This window comes from Rhopilema esculentum, chromosome 9 (genome assembly GCF_057945365.1).
Source record: "Rhopilema esculentum isolate cy_ngs chromosome 9, ASM5794536v1, whole genome shotgun sequence".
In the NCBI taxonomy this organism is placed as follows: Eukaryota; Metazoa; Cnidaria; class Scyphozoa; order Rhizostomeae; family Rhizostomatidae; genus Rhopilema; species Rhopilema esculentum.
The window spans coordinates 3,846,164-3,870,730 of NC_142823.1; the positions used below are offsets into that span (position 1 = coordinate 3,846,164).

The following is a 24,567-nucleotide window of genomic DNA, read 5'->3' on the forward strand; positions in this document are numbered from 1 at the left end:
CAACGCCCCTGCTAGTCCTGAACCATGAGCTTTGTTTTTATAAAAAAAACACCAGTACATGAAGACATATGCTATATTGATAATCAGACAAGCTTTTTGTTTTCACCGACCATAACTGTTTCTCTACCAAATTACTAAAAAGCAAGTGGGTTCGGAAGATGGTCATTCAGGTAAAGATTAAAGCACCATTGGAAGCTATATTTGTCATTTTATCAACATATTATTTACTTTCATTACAAGCTAAATTCCAATACTATTTCCCACTGTTAATTAAGATTATCCGATTTCTAAGTATACCCTCTAAAAACCAATACATGCATTTGAATAAGTGTTGAGTTTGTGAAAAATCTAGAAAAATCTAACCAGGGCCTTAGATAAATATCTTGACACTAGTAGGGCTTTACAAATTAGAGTAAAGCCTCAACTAAAGGACACTTCAAAAAACGGGCACACCCAAATAAATTACAAATTATATCTACAAATTGTATTCTGCAACAAATCTGCTTAACAGTGAAGCCTGCTTAAAAAATTCACCAGGTAAGCTTTCAGTCATATTGGCCCACATTCTGGCTAAAATCGTCAAAATCAAACCGCCCATTGGCAGTTGGACCATCAGAGGGGTCAGTTTTACCACAATCTATTTCCTGGACACTTTAATGTGTCCATGATGAAGTTCCTCTGGACCCTCTGCATTCTTCAGAATTACGACACGCCTAGACTTCAAGTGCACAGTCTATACGCACAATATCAGTTGTGGCAAGTATAATCTTATTCCTTGGCTGACACTCCAATATATTGTAATCTGTTGCTGATGGGAAATCAATGCCACAACAGGGAAAAATCACGATGTTAACTCTGTGTAGGGCGTTTTCATCCCACTGCCGATGACGTCACTGACGGGTTCCTATACAACCTTGTGCCTAGTCTTTTAGCCTTTGCCGTTGTCTTCTCGCACTTCCTGTGTTAATCTACCAGGGGTTAGCGAAAGGGGGAGGACAAGCAAAGGGTCATTGCTCTCGGACTTTTATACTGCGAAAGAAATGAATTACAAAGCATTTTCTCTACAGTTGTCCCTTTGCTTTCAAGTTCAAGGTACAGGCTCTGATACGACAACCTGATCTCGCAGACATTCACTGAATATTACGTCATCCGCAGCAACCGACTCCTGATAGTGACGTCATGAAAATAAACTAACAACAACACTGCAAATTTGAGAATATAAAAAGTTGGCTTCACAGGCCCGATATGCAGTGCATTATGTGCATTCATGTGACAGCAGTTATTATAAAAATTGCGAACACATTCTAATGTTGCTTCTAACAACACTAGTTGTAACATACGCACCTTTTATCCATAGCTAAATTTACTTCACACTATGCCAAGCGTTAAAAGAGCAAAATTCTTTTCTCTATAGGTTTCCTGCACATTGGGCATTCTCTTACACGGTCCCCGCAAAACTGGCAGGCCCCGTGGCCACAGAGAAATATCAAGTTGCGTCGACGGTCCATGCACACTGGGCACAATGTCTGCAATAAACAAAAATCAAGTTATATGAAAATTCACTCAAAATGGCGCTAAAAAGGTGAAATCGTCAAATGTACTTAATCTTTTCGTATGACAATCTTCAGAGCATAAAACGTCAGAACATAATTAAAAAACTATTCGGTATTTGATACTCTGAAAAGTGTCTCGCAAAAAGCTTTAGTATGCTTCAAAATTTCTGCTTTTCTGAAAGAACTTTTAAATTCTGTACCACCAAAAAACTGTTTGGAAACTCGCTCACTAGATAACTATTTCAAAACCAAGAGAACAGGGATAACTCTTTTTGTCACTAGAAAAACGCTACGTAAACTAATAGTACAAAACTTAGATAAAATGGAACTGCTAACATGCCAATAGGTATTTAGGGGTAACAGATACTCCTCGAGAAGAGTAACTTCTGTTAAAAATACTTTGCATACACTTCAAATGTAGTTAGGAAAGCTTAAAATGTACGCTCGACAGACGCTTCGCTGTGTTTGCATAAGTCATGGGTCTGGAGAAGGAGGAAAACAACTAACTATCTTTACTTTTTACAAACATCCAGTTATATTTTTATCTATACATTATATTGCAATTTTAAATCTTTATAAAAAAATCAAGCGAGAAGTTTTTCTCAAACATTTTGAAATTGAGTTTCAAGAAAAACGCTTTTCCCCACCAGTCCACATTACTGAACCAAAGTCTACCTTTACGTCATATCTAATTCTTACTGTATGGCAAAGATTCTAAAATAGCTGGCAAATACCTGGTCCTTAATTTCCTTTAATTGCTGTTTTAATTGATTCACTTCATCATTGGTTACGTTGCTGTCTTTACTCAAATTGTTTGGCTTATCAATCTTACTTGAATCTAGAAAAAACAAAACAGTCAATAAATTGTATAAAACAGGACCAAAGACTCTCCGCCAAGCAAATCATTGTAGTTTAGTCTTGGTTGTAGAATTTATTAACCAGTTCGAAACAACAGCAATCTTTTACTAAAACTGAGGTCGTTCACTGGCCACATTTCTGTAACTGAAAACAAAGTTATCTGATTTTGCATATGTAGAAATGCTTTAAGGTACTTTGTGACTAGAAACAATAAGGCTTTCACGTGCTCTCAACTGTCGTTTCAAATGAAGATTTAACAGTGTTATGTGAAACTTTTGATCGATTAAATATGGCTTGGTACTAGTAACAGGGATACAAGGAACATGGGCTATCATAACGGATAATTCCTTCAAAAATTCTTTCAATTTAACAAGTTTAAATAGAAAACTATATTTAGAATGGCTTTTGGTGACCTGGCGCAGTTTCTAAAAAAGAAAGAACATAATATTTTTGACCAAGTCATAATTTGGATTAAAGATAAAAGGTAAACTAATACGTGCGAACAAGCTGAACACAATTTACCGTTGAAGCCACAAAGATTAGAGTAATTCACGACATTCTCAATGGGTGTTCGACACTGCACGCATTTCTTCATCAGCTGGGAACAACCTAGAAGAGGCAAAGAGGTTTCATTACATCACAAGTCAGAAGATGCACCATTCAATTCAATTTGTTTCGTATAATATAAAGTGACAATTCCTGGTTATTGGATTAAAACCTTGACTGTACCCAGGGGGTTGCCCCCTTTATAATGCATAAACCAGTTATTTTATTCATTTCAACTGTGTTTTAGGGAAATTCTTGCACCATACCCCTAGCTCCTCCTTAGAACCGAGGACTCCCTTCGCCTCTTCATAGCACTAAACCCCTAGTTGAACCAACCACAGGAAGTACAGCTGCAGTCCCAGTTTATCCACCTAAAAAGCTGATCAATCAAGTTTCAGCGAAAAGGCCATACTCCTTAATGAATAGGAAGAGTACAATGTCAAATTGGAAAGGCAGGGGGATGTACGTAAAAAAGACCAGGACCTAATAAATCAAAGAGGCAGAGATTTGAGCTCCAGCTTAAATAAATTCACTGTTAAGCTAAGCTATAGGCATCCTCCTCCCTTCCAGCCCCCCCCCCCCCCTGCTGCACTGCTAACAGCTAAAAAGATAGATTGCAAAGACGGGGAATGCCTTATTCACTGAAAAGCCTTTGGAATGTTAACATTTCTTTACAATAGTTGAAAATAAAATACGACTCTAACACCGTGATCTGAGAAGCAGAAAAGCAAGAGCTGAAGGCTTAAAATTGACTGTTAGGTTAAAATTGCAATACCATAACCAACATCTCTTTAAAAGGTTTTTACTGCTTTAGAGCAGATCATACACACGTCCGAGAGAGAAGAGGCCACACAGTTAGTCTTCTGGACACAAAATTAGACTAAAAAGCCGATGCTGACTGACACGAGATTCAAATAATTCTGGCTGCAATACATTTAACGTCCTATGCATCTAGGTAACACTATAAAGTTGTTTGCGGCAAGCGATATGCCATAACAATCACCAATGAAGAAATGTGATCTTACTAACCTAATCTTGAAAGTCGATCTAATTTCAGAAAATCTTTCAATTCCTACGACTCCTTTGATTATTAATCTACTTAACACATATTTTGAGTGCAAGAAAACTAGGCAAATGGCAATAAATTGCAATGTAACTACAAGTTAAACTTGGGCAAAGAAAGGAGAATAAGTTGAATACCCATCTGCCACATCACTGAATTCTGTCTTTACTTTCTCGTATTATTTAAAAATAACTGGTGTTAAAAACTATGCCATAAAGTTTTCACGCAATTGTTTACAGTGCCGTCGGAACGAAATTCATATTGGGGGGGGGGGTGCTACCCACTGTATTCCTTCTCATTCAGTACAGTGTTTTAAAGGAAATATACTACAGTTTGACAATTATTGGGGTTATTTAAGGAATGTTTTAGTGCAAACGTAGGTAGGAGGAAATTCGCTGGCCTACACGAATGTGATGGAATGTTTTTACTGACATGAGTAGGATGAAAGAACACAAATAAAATGTAAAGGTTGTCAAAATTTCTGATCAAGAATCTTTTCAGCGTTATGCAAGTACCTAAAAAGGAGTAAAACAACACCATGAAACAATGTCGTAGAAATCAACTTTGAGTATCTCACCGCTGCATGCGCAAATATGGCCACAAGGCTTGAAGAGTATACTGGCTTTCTTGTCAGAGCAAACGACGCATTCTTCGACCTAAAAAACAAAACGTTCTATTATCCTTTCTAGGCAAATTTCTAAACCGTTCAACAATCTTATATCCCATTATGACGATGATTATATCCATCAGAGTATTATCCCCACAAAGAAAAACATCTCAATAGCCAAAGTATTCTGGTTTTTAAAATTACACATTTACCCCCCTCTCCCTTCTTCGTAAGCTCTCAGATTAAAAACTTCAATAATTATTCTTCTTGAAAAATATTTGAATAAAAAACTACTTATTTTCAGCTATTTTACACATTCGTACAAACAAGATCGTCCGAGAATGATCAATATTCTCTATGATTGAAATACTTCACTCCCTTTATTTTATCTTAGTAAAGAATGTGGTTTATCTTTATTCATTCCTAGGTTAAAAAAATGACAGGCAAATAATTTCGCATCTTACTTTTCTATTAAACATCTTAATATTATGATATGAGCCGGTACCTCAGGTAGATGTAGGTAGAATTGTCAAAAGCCTAACTTGCAAAAAACTTTATTTTATGATAGAAACGTAAATGTATTGTTCTCAAAATCGCTACACTATCAATTGGTGTGTAATAAAACAAAAAAGGTAGAAGTGTAATGAAACAAGATTGATCTCTGGCACCTTTACTCTTGATTGCACTTGCACTTTGCAAATTAAACATCTTTTTACACGTGGCGAACACAGTGAACACGTCGCGATATGATTGCAAGGTATGAATAAAGTATCACGGGGCATGTCGGAACAAACAATACATTCGTGTGAGATATCTGAAGACATATCAGCTGCCTTTGGATTCGTGTTTTTGTTACTAAGATTTTCCCCTTCAGTCCTGAGATGAAGAGAGTGAAATGTTACAGACATGATTGAATCGAAAACAAAGCAACAATTACCTATCATTTCAAATATGAATAAACTTAATCAATAATCAGGCAATCATTTATCAATTGAAACATTTTTCAAATAATTCACATTCCCAGAAACAGTACATTCCCATCATTTTAACCAAAAATATAATCATTTGTACGACTTTCCCAAGGACAAATCACAGCTGCCTTCAAAATAGTTAAAAAAGATCTGTCGATAAAAAATGTAAGCAGTCTATCTTTAGACGTCTTTATCAAATAGCCTTTGTTCTACTACAAGCAATGTTATTCGCACACCGCCAAATCTGAAGAAGCTATTTGCACCTTGAACTGTATGGTACCAAAACATTACTACCGAATTGGTTCCACTTTCAACGTCACACGAGTAGTGAAAAACATCCAATGGGTCATTCCATGACGTCAAGCGGTCACATAAACACACCACAAAATATTCACCCACCTCGGTCTTGCCAAATGGCATTTGCCAAGTGCTTTGCAGAGGTTAGGGTCGGGACATAAATCTAGTGGAGTTTGATCTTTCTTGTTTTTCAGCGTGAGGTTAGCACCATGCGCTGCCAAAAAGCAGGCTATTGATGCACTGCTTTTTTTCTCTGAGCCAGGCATGCCAAAACCCATGAGAAGCTAAGCAAAAATAAACTGATATTGTTAACTTCAGTATAAAAACAGCAATAGAGAGAGTAGATTCTGCAGTTGCCAGATGATCGCACTAAGCGTGAAACTCGGAGTAGCAACTTAAACCTGTCCTGTTCTATACACCATAAAGCGTGTACAGCTCTGCATATACAGTATCGAGCACTTAATGACAGACCGGTAAACAGTAATTTTCATTAATTTTTGAAAAACATGTATTTTTACAAAAGCGTTAGCGTTACACTGAAAGTTGGTCCTCATAACACAATCCCATTCTCAACCAAAGACATTCACAAGATAGGAGAGTCAGAGATGCAGCATGACAATTTCTTGCACACAAAATGATACACACATTCGTGGGAACGTTACAAAAGGATTTTTGCACACAAAAACCATTACATTATTAAAGGAATAGCCTGAAGTATGCGTAATACTTTCTTTACACGTATCTGATATTATGATACATCGTCGACTTCCGACTCCTTGTGTATTTAAAGCCATGGTTGCCACAAATTATAGTTAACTGAATCAAATACTTAGCATAAAAATCGCATTATGTTAATGGTTTTAGAAACAGTTCTAAATCCTAAATTTACACCATTAATAAGCTTGGTAATCATCACCGGAATAATCCTTCAAAGAGGAAAGAAAACCATTATCAGTCGGTTAGTATCGATCAAATCTTTAAATTGCCTTAATCAAATCAGTGCAGTTTAATCCTTAGCATAATCTGCTTCGTAATATCATTTTCTAAAGCTGAGTAAACCTGTTAACACTCAAACCCAATATTTTATTGGCGGGTTAAAATATTCAGACTATCCAATAGAACAATAGAAAATTGAACAATAGAAAAAATCGAACCTTTCCAACATCTTTCACGTCCTGCAACTGCTTGAGTTGGAGCAGTGTATGGTATCTAAGTGCTTCATGTAACGGACTGTCACCATCCTTGTCCGGGACATCCAGCTGGGCACCTTCCCTCACTAGCAACTGTAAACACGAAATATACTTACTCAAAGTCTTTTTTTAATCTTACTGGCAAGATCGCCTTAGAACGACAAGAGGTTCTAGTCACCGCAAGTTGTTAAAAACCTATAGACTTCAATTTAGGCTCCTTTGAAAATCTGGTTGAAAAATCAAAACACTGTCAGCCATGGCTACGATGACTTGGCTATAAACTGCATTGTGTGCTACAACCTGAAGTGTTATAATCTGAAAAAAAGTAACTTTTAGAAAAAGTGTTGTCTGTAGAAAAACATTTCTGTCTGCAGATTGGTATGAAGATTTATTTTTCCAAATTGGATGTGAAACTATTTTTATATGGGAATATAAAAAGAAAAGTAATCAGTCGCATTATAGCTATTATTTATGGGGGAATAAAAAGAAAAGCTGTGATGGGAGATGGGTTTTGGAATAACAAGCAAACAAGAGTAGGAAAAAGAGAGAAGATGATAACTCATAAAACCTATGGGGAAACAACCAGAACATCTTGGTATCATCAGCAACTTTCTTACCCTGACAATCTGTGTATGCTGTCGCTGCACAGCAAGATGCAACGGTGTCTGCAAATTTAGATTCTGAATATCCTTATCAGCTTTGCCCTTCAGAAAAACAAAATTAATTTTCAGTAAAATAACAAAAACAGCTTGTCTGCTTGACATTTTTGGCATCTTCTATTACTCTATTTTCTTATTCATCGCAATACTGACTTATTATAACTTAACAGAGCATTTGCCAAATATATTAACATACAAAATTCTTCCCTAAGGCAGACATGGGCTTTGCAGATCACTTTTGTTCAGTCCTCTAAAAGCGTCTCTGTTAAAGTTCAAGTTCCTCTAAAAGATAAGCTAAAAACAGAACAGAAAGGAATATGAAAAACTCAAAGCAACGGTATCTTTTGAATAGCTCCCAAAAGTAGAGAGTAATCCGAGCATATACGGACAGGAAAACACAGTTCCGGACAAGGGACAGAAGCTAAATAAATTACATCGTACACACTTTTTTATAAGAACACCTGATTATTTGCTGAGCCTCAATATTCTTAAATTTTTTGAGCCTTGGATTATTCTTCATTTATTCTTCAGCGAAACAAGGTTTAACTGAGTCGCATTATAGTCTTAATGCCTCCAAGAGAGGATATGTCTATTTCAAAGCATATAGCGTGAAACTTGCATGTGATTTGATTTCCAAAAAACTCCAATAAACAAGAAATTTAGTTCTTGATGAAGCTTGAGTCTTGCATTGTTATTTCATTATTATTAAATTTCGGCGCTTTTGAAGCTTTATATTTTTATAGGCTATATTTTTATATAAAAAAATGTGTATGTCTTTAGTAAAATGCTTTTAACTGTCAAAACTTCTGTCTTTGGTAGGCAATAGGCAAAATACCTGTTGTATTAGCAGCTCAGCTACCTCCACATGATTGTTTAAAGATGCAAGATGCAAAGCAGTGTAACCATCCTCTTTCTTCTCGTTCACTGCCCTGGGTTGTGGTTTGGTCGCCAGCATGGCCCGTACAGCACTTCAAAGATTAAAGAGAAAATCGTTAGACTTGCCGGAATGGTGATGTGATAACTTAGGTGTCAGTGAAACCCAAATATGCATGATAACAACAAAAGATACGTTACCATATGATATGTTCTAATTCGTTACGCTATGTTATCCTACGTTACGAAACGTTACGATTGTTTTGCGAGGCCTGGTTGACTAGAAATTCAATAGGATCTTCCTACCTCTTCTCGCCCAATACTCTATTAGAAGCAAGGTTAGAATAGAGTTGGCGAGAGAAAATCAAATAAACTGTTCTCTATCGCAAAAGAAAGGATGCAAAAAGTTTAATACATTAGACATGTATTACAGCGAAGAAAGGACTTAAATTGATGGCATTCTATTTATCTATTTTATTACCAAATTCTTGGTAAAAACAGCAAAAGACTGATTGCTTTTCACAAGCCTACAGATTTTTCAGGGGGTTGTCTTCCCAACAGAAATGGTACAGTCATAATGGATAGTATTTATGGAAACGGAGTTGGTAAAATATGTTTCCTCCCTGGCGACTGCAACGATAATAGAATTGATTATAATTGTGATTGCTTACCCAAGGTTTCCACGAAGCGCTGCATGGTGGAGGCAATTGAAGCCATTTTTGTTTGCAATTGTAATGTCTGATTTGAAATCTAGCAGGAGCTTCACCATATCATCTCGGCGTTTTGTTATGGCATCGTGTAGAGGAGTGTCGCCTTCAGAATCCTACAATGCAACCATATAATATTGTTGGTCTTGTTAAGACTTATGAAGCTTCTAAAATTACTGATAAATGTATCAAAAGGACAAAGCGATGATTTCTTTAGTCCATAGATCAAAATGTGCATTTCTAGCAAACCATACTATTTGCAGCCAAATTGGAAATTTTTTAGCTATCATTTGTAATAAGAAAGGAAAAATAACAGAACCATTTGTAGTATTAGCAACCAATCCGAAAGGTTCTAAAATATTCACAAAAGGCACTCATGATGCGACCAAACCCTAATCATTGTCCTTTTCATTCCCATATAGACCTTATAAAACAAAAGCTGCTAACAAAATTAATTCAAAGTCTTCCTTGAGTATTACAATGAATGCAACAGAATACAAGCAGACATGAGGACAAACGAAACCTGGAAGTGGGTTCGATTTTGGCATACTGTCAAAATGGTGGTAATCTCTGCATACACAGGGTTGATATACGGTTAACAGCTCACCTCAAGTTTTAAGCCGAATTTAACGAAGGGTAGAAATTAACTATTTTGACCAGTCGTAATACAATGTTATCAAAGTCACTTTTTCAGGAGGCCCAGAAACATTGAAAATTCATTAACCTTGAGCAAGAAAGTGATTAAGACAGTGTATGCCCACACCCCCTCTCTCCCCCCTCCCCCGCTTCTTAGTGAAGCAGCCTATACTCTAAAAAAAAGCTTTTTCAAAAGAATGTGAAAGAGCGTGATACAAACAAATGATTAAACGTAATCTCTGACCTCTCTAATCATACAACTAAAACGATGAGCTTTATTAGATCTTTAGACCATGATACATCAAGCCTGTATAACATCATTAGAGATTGAGCTTCTGTTATCGATATTGTTCAGTAACCCGCTAATAATATTTCAATATCAGCTCATATAATACAATATAGTTAAATACTTTATGCTAATCTTAGCTTCATTGATAAGTATTATTTCATTGATCAATTTCTGTAAAACCTCCCGGTTTCCTGGTTCACCGATCCAAGGAATTCTCTGGTTGAACACATTGATGTCATCAAATTTTAGATGGCTACGACCTGAATGTGGAGTGTATATCAATCTGTCACTTTAATTTCTATGATTGTAGCTTTTTGGTGATGCATACTTACGAAGCATTCTCAATTGGGCTTTGATTTTTCTTTTTAGCTACCAGAAAAACTAAATTTTTATCCAAGCAACTTGGAACGAAAACTCGTTCTTCCTCGTAACTTATCAATTACAAATCAAGAGCAGGTAATGACGAAAATTAAAAATTTTAAAGTGCTTTAAAAGTTTTCTCTTATGAATTTTCAAATTTTTCTCTTGGTGTTGGTCAAGGTTGTATATTAATTCAACATATATATAATTCAAGGACCTTTTAAATACGATCTTTGCTCTTTGAAACGGGATAGAACCTAACGTCTTCAGCCTAATCGCAGCACTACCAGTAAAATACATAGAGTATTTGTGTGCTAACAAGGCAGGATAATCTTCAAAAACGTGGAACATCGCAAAATTCACCAAATATGCAATTTTCCTTGGATGGAACGTTTTCGAATTAATAAAGCGTATAGCAAATGCTAAATGAAGTACTTCACTTCTGAAATTTTGAATAAATACATCAAATAAAATTTAAAAAAAAATCTTTCAAAAAGAGTCATAAAATTATAGATGTATTTGGCTTGGCTGTTCTCTTGCTTTTGTAATCAAAGTTTTCTTTAAGATTCATAAATCAAACCCTTAGCAAACCATTCAAGACGGTATAATTTCAAATCTAAAAGAGGTCATTAGTTTAGAAGTTATTACCGAAACAACCACTGGACATGATCTGGGATGACCCGGGTTTAAGAGACGACTCCTCCAAATTATCTTGAGGTCCATCAAGAGTGAAAAAATGACGATAACAGAAAGTTTGCAACTGCCTACATTGTGAAAATCACAAAGTGACCTTAACCTCCTATAACTATTGTTAACAATCAAAATATTAACAGGTCTAAAACCCGAAAATCAAAAACAGGTCTAAAGGAAATAAATCAATATACAGACGTACCTGCAGACATGGATGACTCTTTAGACTAAGCAAGCATTTAACTGCACCAGCATGGCCTTTGTTGATGGCAACATGCAACGGAGACTGGCCTCTCTTATTCCGTACATTCAAATCTGCCCCAGCTTGCGCCAGCAATTCTAGAACGGTTATTTCATCTCCAAAGGCAGCATGATGGATTGCTCTGTCTCCATCTTTGTCCTGTTAGAAAAAACAAACCTTTAATTTGTTTAGCTTACCTTTTGCATTGATTTATTCGAAGCTTGCTTACAAAAGTCGTCACAGTGAGATGGCAAATACACGCATCCATCAGATGCTCTTTACCCTGCTTTATATCCTACATCCAAAGGAGAATATTTAATACATAGGTTTGCTGTGTTTGTGTTTTTGTTTGCTAAAGTAATGATTTCTGTGTAATATATTTGGTAAGTATCCTTTATAGAAGAACCTTGATAAATTTGTATCTTTTTCGTTTTGAAAACCAAGGGTAAACGATATTCATATATGAGTGGTGTTAAATGTCCCATTATTATTCAACAGGTTTTGGCAAAGTAGGTTCATATATGCAGGATTTCTAACGTCATTAGTAAGATAACCAGAGTTTGGCTTTTTCATAGGAGGAAGGATGAGTGTTTAAAACAAAATGTTAACAAATTATACACCAGGGCAGGTATCGCATTATATCAACAGGGAAACAGCCCTGATCTGGGTTGGCCTCGCTGTGAGGTAGCCCTTATCTTGGTTGGCCTTGCTCTGGGTTGGCCTTACTTTGGGTTGGCCTCACTCTGGGTTGGCCTCGCTCTGGGTTGGCCTTGACCAGGAGAAGAATCCCCACCCTTTCACGCTAACCATCTTGTTGCAGTACATCTCCCTGTCAACTAAAATGTTTTTGAAGGGAATAAGTTGTAATCACTGTCAGTAATTTTAGAACTCCTAAGGTGAAGTTGCAAAGTAACAGTCGCTGAACCCACCTCTATTTCAAGATCAGCTGCATGTCGAATAAGCAATCTAACAACATCAACTGCACCATTTTGACTGGCTGCTTGCAGAGCTGTGTGACCAGCGAACACGCCATTGACCTTAAAATATAGAATTGAATCATTTCAAGGATCGGAAAAATAATAAAGGTTCTCATAATTCTAGCAATGCATAAAGTTGTCAAGATGGTACATGATTTTTCACAAATCTAACCATTCAAACTATTCTCTATTTTCTACAGAAAAAACTTAGATTGAAAGAACACTGTTTTTAAATGTACCCTTCGTCAAAATAAACAACTCTAAAATAAGGGAGCCATACTGGTAATTCCCTGTTTCCAAGAAGCTCTTCCACTTTCTGTGCATCACCCTCAGCGGCTGCTTTGACAAGCTCCTCCGTTGGGTCCCTGGAAGTATGCGACTCGAATAGCTTCATCAGAAGAACAGAGACAGGCTCTACAAAAAATTGAAAAAGCACAATGAATTTTGATCCAAGCAAAGAAAGTTTTACCAAAAAAGTGAAATTGTAAAATATATAAAACCTACAATTTGTTTCTTTCTCCTTAATTACTAAGTCACTTTTAATAAAATGATGTTTGTTTATGTACGTGAATTGCAAATACAAAAGGCATCGATCGCCTCTAAAACAAAGTAACTTGGAAAATCTTAAAAATATCTTTAAAGTGTAGTTAGTAGAAAGCCGAATCATCTTAATGTTGTACACTCCTTACTAAAACGCTCTTTGAACACTATAATAAACAGGAACTACCTCTCCAAGTTATCAACACTGTTGCTTCATTCTCTCACCCCCCCCCCCCCCCCCGCCCTTAAAATGTTATTTCCTTCATTACCAGTTTCATGCGTGCAGTCCTAATTAGATTGCCACTGACAATCATGCAATATTGGTATTAATCAACATTGTAGAGGGAAGAGATGCAGCTTTCCAAATAGCGAAAGTTTTGAGTAGGTAACATAACAATGATGGCAAGGATTGTAGTTTCATTCGCCATGTCATTCGCGGGCGCAAACATCTGAATTTATTAATAATTTATTAATAGTTAAATCTATTAAATTCATTAATAAATTCATTAAATTTATTAATAGTTAAAGCACCTGACGAGTTTCCTTCAGCAGAAATTTTCGATACACATTGAGGGTTATAGGTCCAGCTTGTTCCTGCAACCTCGACCTAAAAGTAAATAATAGGTATAGTTCGAATCGGCTGATTCTTGTTCTACCAATATTAAACTCGGGCCTCTCACTTAAAGTCTTGCAAACAGCTTAAGCAATTTATAGTGTACCGAGGTTTGACGTCATCAAAAATCTATTTTTAGAATTTCTCAACTTTGACCACATAATCTGAAAGAAAGACATAAAATGCCTCTCAATCAGCCAAATCAGGTAGATACGTTTAAAATTGGGCAAGATATGGCCAATGAATGACTTCAAGTTTGCCAATGGATCACCGTTATTCTGGTCTGGTTCATAAAGTTATGAACTGAGACCAAATTACAGAAATTTGATAAGGGAAGAGCCTATGCTTATGTGGTCATATTTCAGCCAATTTGAAATTCATTCAACTGATTTCGCATATTTAGAAATATTTCAAAATGCTCATTTGAGATATGTGGTTAAAATTGAAAAATTCTTAAAATAGATCATTGTGACGTCATCACTTCGGTAGTCTATTGAAATGCCTTCACACTACATTTGCATCTGTTAATTTCATGCTTATACCAACGTCCGTTGTGCTTCGTCATAGTCAATCTAGTGCCTTACTTATTTTTTTAATAATCAACCATTTATCAAGAACAGGAAATGACCATTGGACAACATATACAAGTATTCTGTTTGCCTTTAAGATACAAGTGTATTTCAATAATGTATCAAAGATAACGAAGCTCGTGATTTCAATCAAATTCAGTAATTGAAAAGGGAATAGATCCTGCATTATTACTATCAAACAAACCCACTGACAGAATATTATGTTGGCGTCTGAGGGTTTCGACAGACCTCAGGAATGATATTTAAAATAGAAAAATGAGAAACTTGTTAATGTAAATGTATGGAGTCTGATGACAGCAACAATGGCCTTTCTGATAGCAAAATATCAACGCTGACAATCTCTTTATACTTTGAGTAATTCTACAAATTCTTATTTACCAACTTGCAAGAAATAAAATTTGATATTTCGTCCCAAATTCCTTAAGAACATATTAACCAGCAGAGGGGTAGGATTTGGTGAAGCTTTTGCTAGCTTAACCAGCAAAAAAAGATAAAAACCGCAACAAAATTGACTGATAGGTGTTAAAACACTTTCCTTGGCTTTAAATTGAGCAAGCTTCTCACGTTTAAAGTAAAAAATATTTTAACGAGCTAATTAGCCAGTTATCTGAAATCGAATCCTATACAGTAGCTAACAGCTTTGCCGGTGTCATATGCGTTTCGGTAACCTTATGCATTTCGGTCCGGGTACTCAAACGCATGGCAATTTTGGTTATGCAAAATCGTACCCAAGCACTTAAACAATAGGGTACCAAAACGAATGGTGGAATTTAGCATGCAAAACGGTCCTGGTACAGAAACGCATAACAATTTTGCTTATACAAAAACGTACCTAAACTTTTAAAAGAGAGGGAACTGAAACAAATGGTGGAATTTAGCATGCGACCTGGTCTGGGAACACAAATGTTCTGATTCATAATGTTCAGAATGTAAAGAACAATCGAACTATTTCTAACAAGGAGGTACTAACAAGAAGCGGTGCTGTGATTTCCCTTGTTAAGTTTATGCAAAAAAGTACAACATTAATGGCGACTCCAAAGTTTTCTTGATTAAAAAGTGTGAAATTTTTAACAAAAAAAGCATTGTGTTCTATTTATTAATTATAATTTGTCATAATATCGCACTACGATGAAATCACTTGATTTGAAACACATTGCGTTTCACAATGTTACACTTTTGCATAGGGTACCAAAACGCATATTACACCGGCTACAATTTCATAAGAAACTTAGCGTGATGCACGATTTCTTCTACTAAGGCGTGGCAGTAGGAAGTTGAGCAGGTGAGGGGGGTCTACAAAAAGGCATTTGAAGTCATTGCGCCCTTAATGTCAGTTGCTAAAAGATAACTTAAAATTTAACTGTTGCGATAGGTTCGAAATTGAAAAAATCATACCTTTAAATCATTATCATGATATATCTGCTGAATTCTGCCGATTTTCCCCAATGTCTGTTTAGAAAGAAAGATTTTGTTTAGTTCTCTCAAACCCTGAAACGCATATTGAGGATAAAATACAGTATAGCATGTTTACATGAATTATATAGCATGTTTGGATGTCCTGTAAGAGTATCATGCGCTAGTGGTACTAGCTGAAAAAAGAAGCTTTGCCTTGATTTATTCTGGGGGCACGACCAGGCTACAGTGTGACATCCTAATAATAATGAACCTATTTGAAGGAACGAAAACTAACGGACACTCTCTTAAAGAACATTTACTCATGTAAGAAAGGCTTTCACTCTAATCATGTACAAATGTACAAAGGTAATCTGATCAGGGGCGTTGTGGCTCCTGGAAAATGGCTGAGAGAAAAAAGCCATATAGGGGGCCAGAAAACTGAATTTAGCTATTGCTGCAAGCGGGGCAGATGGGTATAACAGCATAAATAGTAAAGACACAACAAAAGCACTTCTTGGAGAGTTCTTCGGTCAATTTTTTTCTAAGCTGGAAATCTTTGAAAGGGCATTTCTATCATATGCAAACAGCTCTTCAATTTTTTTAAGCTTCGAGGCTAAAAGTGCAGCTAGATCTTGCTCTATCTCTTTGCTTTTTGGGGATCTTCTACAGAAGACTGAAGGATCACACAAAATGTTGCATAAAAAGTTGTGATTGTAAGCAGAGCGTGACTGGAAACCGGGCTAAATTGAGCAGCTTTCTATGTTTGGAATAAAATGTTATTTGCATAAGCGGAGTGACTATAAGAGCCAGTCCTAGGCCAGTCCGCTTCTGCTTTTGTAAGCGCCTTCTCGTAGATGCTCCCAAAAAAATATGCCCTCAACTGAAAACTATCTAATTAATAAGCCTCCAGATGCAAATTCTTAGATTCATGATAATCTCTAAATCAAAGGGCCTGCCATCAGGTCGCCCGAGTCATCTTCTGCTTGACTTTCATTCCTTTCAAATTCCACGCACCCTATTCACGGGGCCCTTTTCCTTCAAGTTGATCTCCAAGTCTCCAGTTCATAACTATGAGTTTGGGTTTTTATATAGATGGGAGATTATTTCACCAAAGAATTTATTTCTTTAAACAATTTTCCTGGGTTTTACAAAGTCATTTGTAAGGGGTCCAGCGGGGTATCTTCCGGTGTCCCGCCTAGCCACAACGCCCTTGTCTAAAATAAAAAGCGAAAGGAGAGGTATTGAGTGGATCTTACGGATGGTATTGGAGACTGAAAATCTGGATAAACTACCAGGTCTAAATAATTTCCAAAAACCCTTGATATTTTAGCAATGACATTCAACTTCAATTTTTTTAATTAAATTCTGAAGTAAGAAAAAGAAATGCAACGTACAGGGATCATTGCTTCAGTCCATTCCCCGTGTCCTCTTTGAAGAACTTTAACACGCTCAATATCACTGGATATTTGCACAAGGTCCCCCACTTGAAGAACAGATGTTTCAGAAGCAGCTGGACCCGATTCTGGTTCTAGTTGTGTGGGCGAGTTTGAGTTGTATGTATTTGCCATAGCGGTGGAAGTCCTGCTGTCACTTCCAAATGAAACATTATGAATACCCTCTACCTCCGCGTCTATTTCATGGAGTGTTAGAACAGCAGGGTTGAATGTCCATCTAGCGATAAATAGATGAAACTGTAGTTAATATTGAGATGAATAATGAGGTTTAATAGCGTAAGATCCATCATTCTAAAAATTAACGAGAAATAAAGGGTATAAGAGTCCTGACTGTCTAAAATTTTTTTCAAATTCCGTTCAATGTGAAGAAGAACTCATTCTTTAACCATACGTATTTTATCTACAATGCCTGCCAAAAATACTTGGAAAACCCAGCGATTTACGCTGCATTTGATATCTTTTATTCCTTTCATGAAAAAAAATTCCTACTTCCGCCCCCTTCCCCCTCAAACAATGTTGATGATTTAGAGAAATATCATAAAAGAAGTGCAAAAGAAAGTACTTCCAAAAATCCTAACCCGTTTGATAGTAAACCAACATTGTTCTGTAGGGGAGAGGGGGATGATTGATTTGACCTTGGAAATCGATGTCAATGTTCCAAGACTTTTGGCAGGCATTGTAGAGACATTAAAACATGGAATGGCTGGTAGCAAAATGGGCTTGAATCACGTTTGGTTAGCTATGTATTGATGTTCCCTCTGTAACCATGTTCAATACAGTATATAACTACAGAATTCTGAAGAATTACAAAGACAGCTCGGATGGTTGAAAACCAAGACAGGTCTTCAAACTTTCTGCCTACAAATATGTGGAACAATTCTATGACTGTTTTTGCAATTACCTTTCGGAACTCATTAGTGACATATTGCATATTGCAGAACTTTAACACCATCACATTTCCAATGGGCAGTTTTTCAAAAAGCTTAGATTACACAATTATGATTCCTCGTGTGTATAAAACCTTTATTAGTTCAGGCAAGCAAGTTTAAATGTATGAATCGACAAGCAAGTTTTAAATTTCCCCTTAGCTGTTTGGTTAATGTCTTTCTTTTGACATCAATAGCTGTTACAATTCTTATTACTCAGATATCGCTTTCATAATAACCACCCACACTATATAAAACCATTTGGCAAATATCAACTATTTGTTTTGACTTCTGTCACCATTCCTTGATTGCTCCAAAGATTTCACATTGATACACACTGTTATCACTTATTCACAACTGATTTAGCTAATTCAAAGACGCTTTCTTTTGACTAAGTCAGTTGCCCTATAAAAGTTATAACAGCATCACTGAAGGCAAAACATATAAAAACAACTGAAATTCAAATCAATACTACATGTGCAAAAGATTGTTCTGTCCATCACATAATACAATTGCTTGTTTCAATTGCTATCACTTTAATTGTATTTTGCAACTCTAAAGGACCTTTTAGCAAAAACGTAAAGATATGAAGTAAGCCTGTTTCCGCCAGGAACTCTAAAGGAATTTTGCAACTCTAAAAGAATTTTTAGCAAAAACGTAAAGATATGTAGTAAACCTGTTTCCACCAGGATAAACCACGATTACGTCATCATCTTCATCAAAGCCAACAATAGTTCCAGGACCACACAAGGCCTAAAGACAAGACCAGGATTACATACGATTTAAACATCAAAGCAATCACTTGGACGTCTAAAGATTCTAATTTACAAAGGTTCTGATTAACAAAGGTGTTCTAAACTGCAGGGTAAATCTTGGCCTGACATTCCAATTTTGTAACTTGACCCTGATGAATAATTTTCTGAAAAAGAGAAAACCTTTTCTAGGGTATTATTTTCGTCCCAAACCCTGCAAGCTTATAAAATGCAGGATGATTACAGAGAAGTGTGAATTCTAATCTTCTTTGGGCAAAATGGCACACAGGCTGATATCGTTAATAACTTCCATATTCAGATACCTTTCTCCGCTCAATCCTGTCATTTAATAGGCTAATTCAAATAGAATATGAAAAACTGCCCAACAAAACTTGATTCCAATAAGCACAGAAAAAATGCAAATAACAAAATGAAAATTAATATGCAATACAAGACGGTGAAGAGCGAAATCTTGCTTGTCAGAAATCCTGCGTAAACCCACAGCCACCCCCCCCCCCTCTTCAAGCTTTATTGAGAAAAGACTCGTTAATTTCATGGGAATAGCTATGCCATTGCTATAGATGTAAGTCAGATAAGCACGTACCTCGTACATTCCGTAGGTCCATCCTCCATGTCCTTGCTGCAAAGACTGGACCACTTCCAAATCAAGATCGATTTTGACACGATCGCCTATAGACCACCTTGTGTTCCGTGTGGCTGACTCGTTCGATGTTATACCAAGCGCCGGTAAATGGTCACGATAAAAAGAATTCCCCTTCGCCTCACTGACAGCTTTGACATCAACCTGCAAAGGAGTTGTTAAGCTACGTATTTACTAAACCGATATGATGAAGACGATACAGCAAACTAAAATTGCTATACACGATGGTGTACACAGGGTTAGACAGAGAGAGTAACGTATACAGTTAACTCCATTTAAAGTCACTCCGCTTCAAGTCACACTACTTCCTACAGTTACATCAGATTAAGACCCAAAACTGCAAACTATTAAACTTAACTCAGTTTACTGCCACACTAAAAAAACTTCAATCTTTTAAAACAACTGTTGCCTGATGATTGTATTAAACGTAAAACTCTGATAAGAAACTTAAAACTTTCCTGTTATACAAAAGCGTGTACAGCCCTGCTTATAAGGCATCGAGCACTCTATGACAGACTGGTAAACAGTACTGTTTGTTCCTTTAATACGAGAATAAATTATGTATGTTTTGCTAATTGAGAAGAGAGTGAGCTGTAACCAACCGTTGGTAGAGTTGTCATCTTAAGCCTTATTGAGAAATATCAGAAAAACATTGGTTGGCAATACAATTCAAGGAGGGCTTTGCTGGCTTTGGTTTTGAATTTTAAATTAATCTTTTAGATGGCACTGCTGAAAAATGTCAAAACAACACAATGCAAAAGAAGCTGAAAACAATTTTCTCGAAACCATAGCGACCAAAAACTTCCAAAAAGACCAAAAAGTCTACTTTATTTGACAATATCTAACTCAGAAAAAGTCTTGTATCTTACGATAGAAATCTTTTTTGAAAAAGTTATCTTTAAAATTCTTCTTTCATATTTTATATTTTTCATTCAAGTAGATTGGTCTATTATTATTTAGAATAACATATACATTATTTAGAATATATACTTTATCACTTACCATTCCTTCGAACCCAACCCTATAAAGGTTCTTTGTCCCACTATCCCACATGACGTAAGCGGCGCTCCTTGGACTAGTGCCACTCCAGTCTTGAATTTCAGTGATCTTCCCGCGACGTCCAGGGTCACCTAAAAAATATCCACTTACGTTTGAATACAAAAATCTAGAAAAAATTCACGACTTTCAACACACTGATTTCATACAAACTATGCTTCATGTGTATACTTAGTTTCAAGGGTCAGATCTATTTTTCGATGAGGCATTTCTAGTTGTGTTGTTTACTTTCCGTTGTCTTGTTTACTTTCTAAACCTTATTCTACAAAAATGCATCCACTTCATTTCCGTGCAAGGTATCAATTTGTCACGTACACATAAACATTTGGCTTTATGGGGTTGTGAAGACCTTTCCTACAGTTTGAGCCATCTTTTATGCATGAAATTTAAGGAAGAATCATTAAGTATGAAGAAGTATCATGTTCCTCACATTAAAATCCCATGCAGTTAGAAACAAAGGAAATTTGATGATTAATAAATATCATCAACACGCCACCAATCAGAAATATACTCAGAGACGTCGGAATCGAAGGGGCACCAGCAAGAAGTTCTCCTTCAACGTTTTGGAATAATGCCCTTGTCTATGAAGTAACCTCTTTGAAATAGTGCGACCCCTTTTGTGATTGGTGCCCACTTTTACATGTGTTCCCCAAACTTTGAAACATTTGTGCCGTCCCTGATTATACTTGATACTTCAAATAACATGATTAAAATGAAAATGATTAAAAAATTTTTCCAAAAGCAATAGTATTACCATCTTGACACTCCCATTGCCAATCAACTCCTCGCACCACACGCGCTCCAGGAAATAGCCCTCGTGCAGATATCTTCTTGCTTTTCCTCCTTGTCTCCGTTAATATTCTAGCAAATCAAACACAAAGAAAATTTCCTACGTAAATAATGTCTTATGATTTAAATACCACATCAATAAAATCTTGTTTTGGATTAGATAGAACCTATTTTTGAAATATCATAATAGAGATAGTGCAGTGCAAGTCTACAATTTTAACTTCCAAAGGTGTGAACTGGTGTGCCTTTAAGTGGGCTGATGTGACACAAAATTCACGTAACTCCGGCAAAAAAAATTGAGAAACGCTTTAATTTTGAGATGGAATTTTCAGCCTTGACTTCACTGCAACAAAAATGGGGAAGTAACAAGGACCTATGCACAGAATATCATTGTTTTGCACAATTGCTGGCTGAAATTAGAACTGACTTGGGCCTAATTTCCCAATGGTCGTTTCTAAATGACTTTCTAATTCCAAGAAATGGATTTGAATTCTTCAATATCATTCTGTCTTGGCAATTTTATATTTGCTTGAAAGGACCATATACTGCAAGCAATGAACAGTGTTTGTGCTAATGTACTCATCAATTAGAGGAGCAATCAAATATTTAAAAAAAAGTCCCAAAAAATATAGGTTGGACCCTAGATTCAATTTTTTATATCCAACAAATGCACAGTCTATTGGTTTACTGAAAATATCTAGCTTCATGCTTAATGAGACAATAAACAAATCAAAGCAAATCAAATGAAATAAAAAATCAGATATAATTAGACTAAATTTTAATGCTTTATACCATTAGTGGCAAAACAAAGAGTCTGTTCATTCTTAATGCTTATATGTAAAAACCATCTAGCATTTAATATAAAAAACATAGCTGCATTCACTTAAGGGCTTCATAGGTACAGAAATTTGAATTCTATTGAAATGAGAAACAATGCTTTCAAAATTTATGACATCAATTATGCAAAAGATACAGTTCTTTCTGGTTCCCAAATAGATTAACCCTAACCCTGTGCATTGTTTTGGATACAGTGCCTAAGCTAAGCAGACAGACACAAAAAGATTAAATAAGCAATTGGTCACTAAATATACTACTGGATTAACCCTGTGCATTGTTTTGGATACAGTGCCTAAGATCCTATGGGCAAACATTAGGTAAGGGGTTTGGGGGATTATTTGAGGTTCGAAAACTTGTGATAGTGGCATTGATAAAAAGAAATAATGACAACATGGCATTCACACTGATGACACCCTTTATGCTGGAGCAAAATATTTTATTCTCATTTTTTCAATTTTAAATCACTATTTGTTTTGTTGAATAATTCTTAATTTTTTTCATTGGTTTTAGCCTTCTGTTTATCTGTTATCTACTTTGCATATATTCTTGGTATAAAGACCACTGCGTGTTTGCACATGTGACAGAAACTACTGAGCCTGTTGAGTAGTGGGGCCAACAGAGTGGCAATTTTCTATTTCTTGAACCAAATAATCTGTTTGGTAGAAGTCAGTAACCTCAGTCATTTCCAGTTGTGGGGAAAGCTGCCCCTCCTCAAAATCTCCATATTTTCTGTCACTGGCTCAAACTATATTAAGGTGCAATTTATCTTTAAAATCTCCATATGGAAGCTTGTTACAAGCAATCCTGATTGCAAAATTGTATTTACCTAATTCTTCCTGGCATTGGGATCCTAAAGAATTTGTGTCTGAGATGATGTTTATCCCCATGGTAACAGTTTGAACATAGTTGATAGCTGACACACTCGGAACATTCCCAACGAGTCCCAAAAATTGGCTGCACTCTGCAACCTTCACACATTGTACCTTCATGCTTAATCCCTGTCATGAAAAATGGAAATATTCAAACAGTTTAAGAAGGTTCAGAGTTCATTAGACAGTGCTTTCGGTCTTTAAAGAAACCAGTTTCTTAAACTCCAATTATCTTGAGAATTCAAAGACAAAAGCAATTTTACTTTGTTAAAATGCAAGAATGATAGATGTTGCAAAATTTAACAGAGCAATGCTGCTCACATTTTTATGCACTGGAATGGCTTTTTACCAAGAAGTTTTTAGAGCAGCTCTGCAGGTTTTAGCTTAAATTGATCAGCATGCTTTCTTATTTTAAAGTCTTCATGAGGTTTTCAGCTTATTTCTCCTACTAGCTGGTATGCTAAATGTTCTTATTTCAGCCAAATTTTCAATCATGATTAAAGTTTGGTCAATTTATCCAGACTACACACAATGCAACACTAATTGGAGAATCATCATAAACAATCACAGAAAAAAAATTTGTGCAAAGCTGCTAAACCGTTTCACCAAAATTTCTGCGGATGCCAAATGCTGGGAGATCTCACATAAAAAATAACGTTATCTCCAAGTTCTTTGGGATTTGCTACATGCATAAACAACACCAATATACACAAATAAATATTAAAAGCCATGTTGCTGAAAATTGCAAAATAGAAAACTGGATGCCAAATAATTTTTCAAAAGGAAGACTCCATCGGTAGATTGATCACCCATCGGGTGAAAATATAACACCACTTCGTGCATTGTTTAATACGACATATATCCATCATAAACATATCGTATGTACATGTTGTTTGCTATCTTGAAAGACGTACGAAAAAGTAAATTCACCTGCTGGCCCGCTGTCTAATATTCTTAGATCTTGAGCGCCATTGCATCGATAATTTGCCGCCGTTCCATTATCCCAAACCACGACAACTTCTTCAGAACTTTCAAAGTTCCTTACAGTGCCTAGGTGGCCATCGCCGCCATCTTGTTTGCCCCACTTCCAATCTGGGCCACGGACAACTCTGGCCCCGACAAATGGCTGGAGATGTTGGTCACCTAGGCTCATATCATAAAGCCAATCATTTGACAATCAAGTCTCTGAAAAAGTCTATGGCAAATAAAAAAAAATTCTGGTACAGTTTATCTTCTGTGTTGACGCTGCTTCAATGCTGGTAGATGTCCTCCGCAACAGCAAATAGCATCTCTCGCTTCGCAGTGATATCTCTATGGTTTAGCGAAGAAGTGAAGTTGCAGCCTATTTATTCAAGTCAAATACTTACGAGGACTTAAAATTTTTGAAATATTGATACATTTATGACTTGATCAGTTTACCATTGTTGTGCTCCTTTTGTTCACCCTAAAGAAACAAATAATATGATCTGAGTTTCTATGTGTAAAGTTCCTGTACGAAGAAATCCACGAGAAGATAAACAGCAAATAAAGTCTGTTCTAAAAATCTAGCTCTGATAATCCTTTTCTGC

General features: G+C 36.2%; 1 protein-coding gene across 2 annotated transcripts; it reads right to left on the bottom strand.

Annotated features, from left to right (window-relative positions):
* Nucleotides 1-24,565, bottom strand: LOC135689261 (E3 ubiquitin-protein ligase MIB1). 2 transcript variants are annotated; one of them, XM_065206427.2, is made up of 23 exons: nucleotides 23,930-24,565; nucleotides 22,957-23,128; nucleotides 21,259-21,365; nucleotides 20,451-20,578; nucleotides 19,392-19,592; nucleotides 18,712-18,788; nucleotides 17,050-17,326; nucleotides 15,656-15,709; nucleotides 13,589-13,664; nucleotides 12,798-12,931; nucleotides 12,470-12,577; nucleotides 11,502-11,699; nucleotides 9,289-9,440; nucleotides 8,580-8,712; nucleotides 7,703-7,789; nucleotides 7,050-7,178; nucleotides 5,998-6,179; nucleotides 5,296-5,503; nucleotides 4,598-4,676; nucleotides 2,934-3,020; nucleotides 2,288-2,391; nucleotides 1,345-1,526; nucleotides 2-1,029 (listed from the first exon to the last, which is right to left on the bottom strand). In XM_065206427.2, the coding sequence occupies exons 1-22, from the start codon at nucleotides 24,150-24,152 to the stop codon at nucleotides 1,386-1,388; spliced, it is 3,057 nt and encodes a 1,018-aa protein (XP_065062499.2). In that variant the 5' UTR covers nucleotides 24,153-24,565; the 3' UTR covers nucleotides 2-1,029; nucleotides 1,345-1,385. The 2 variants fall into 2 exon arrangements, with proteins under 2 accessions (XP_065062498.2, XP_065062499.2); XM_065206426.2 differs by having other exon boundaries at nucleotides 1-1,526.
* Nucleotides 24,566-24,567: the final 2 nt, after the last annotated feature.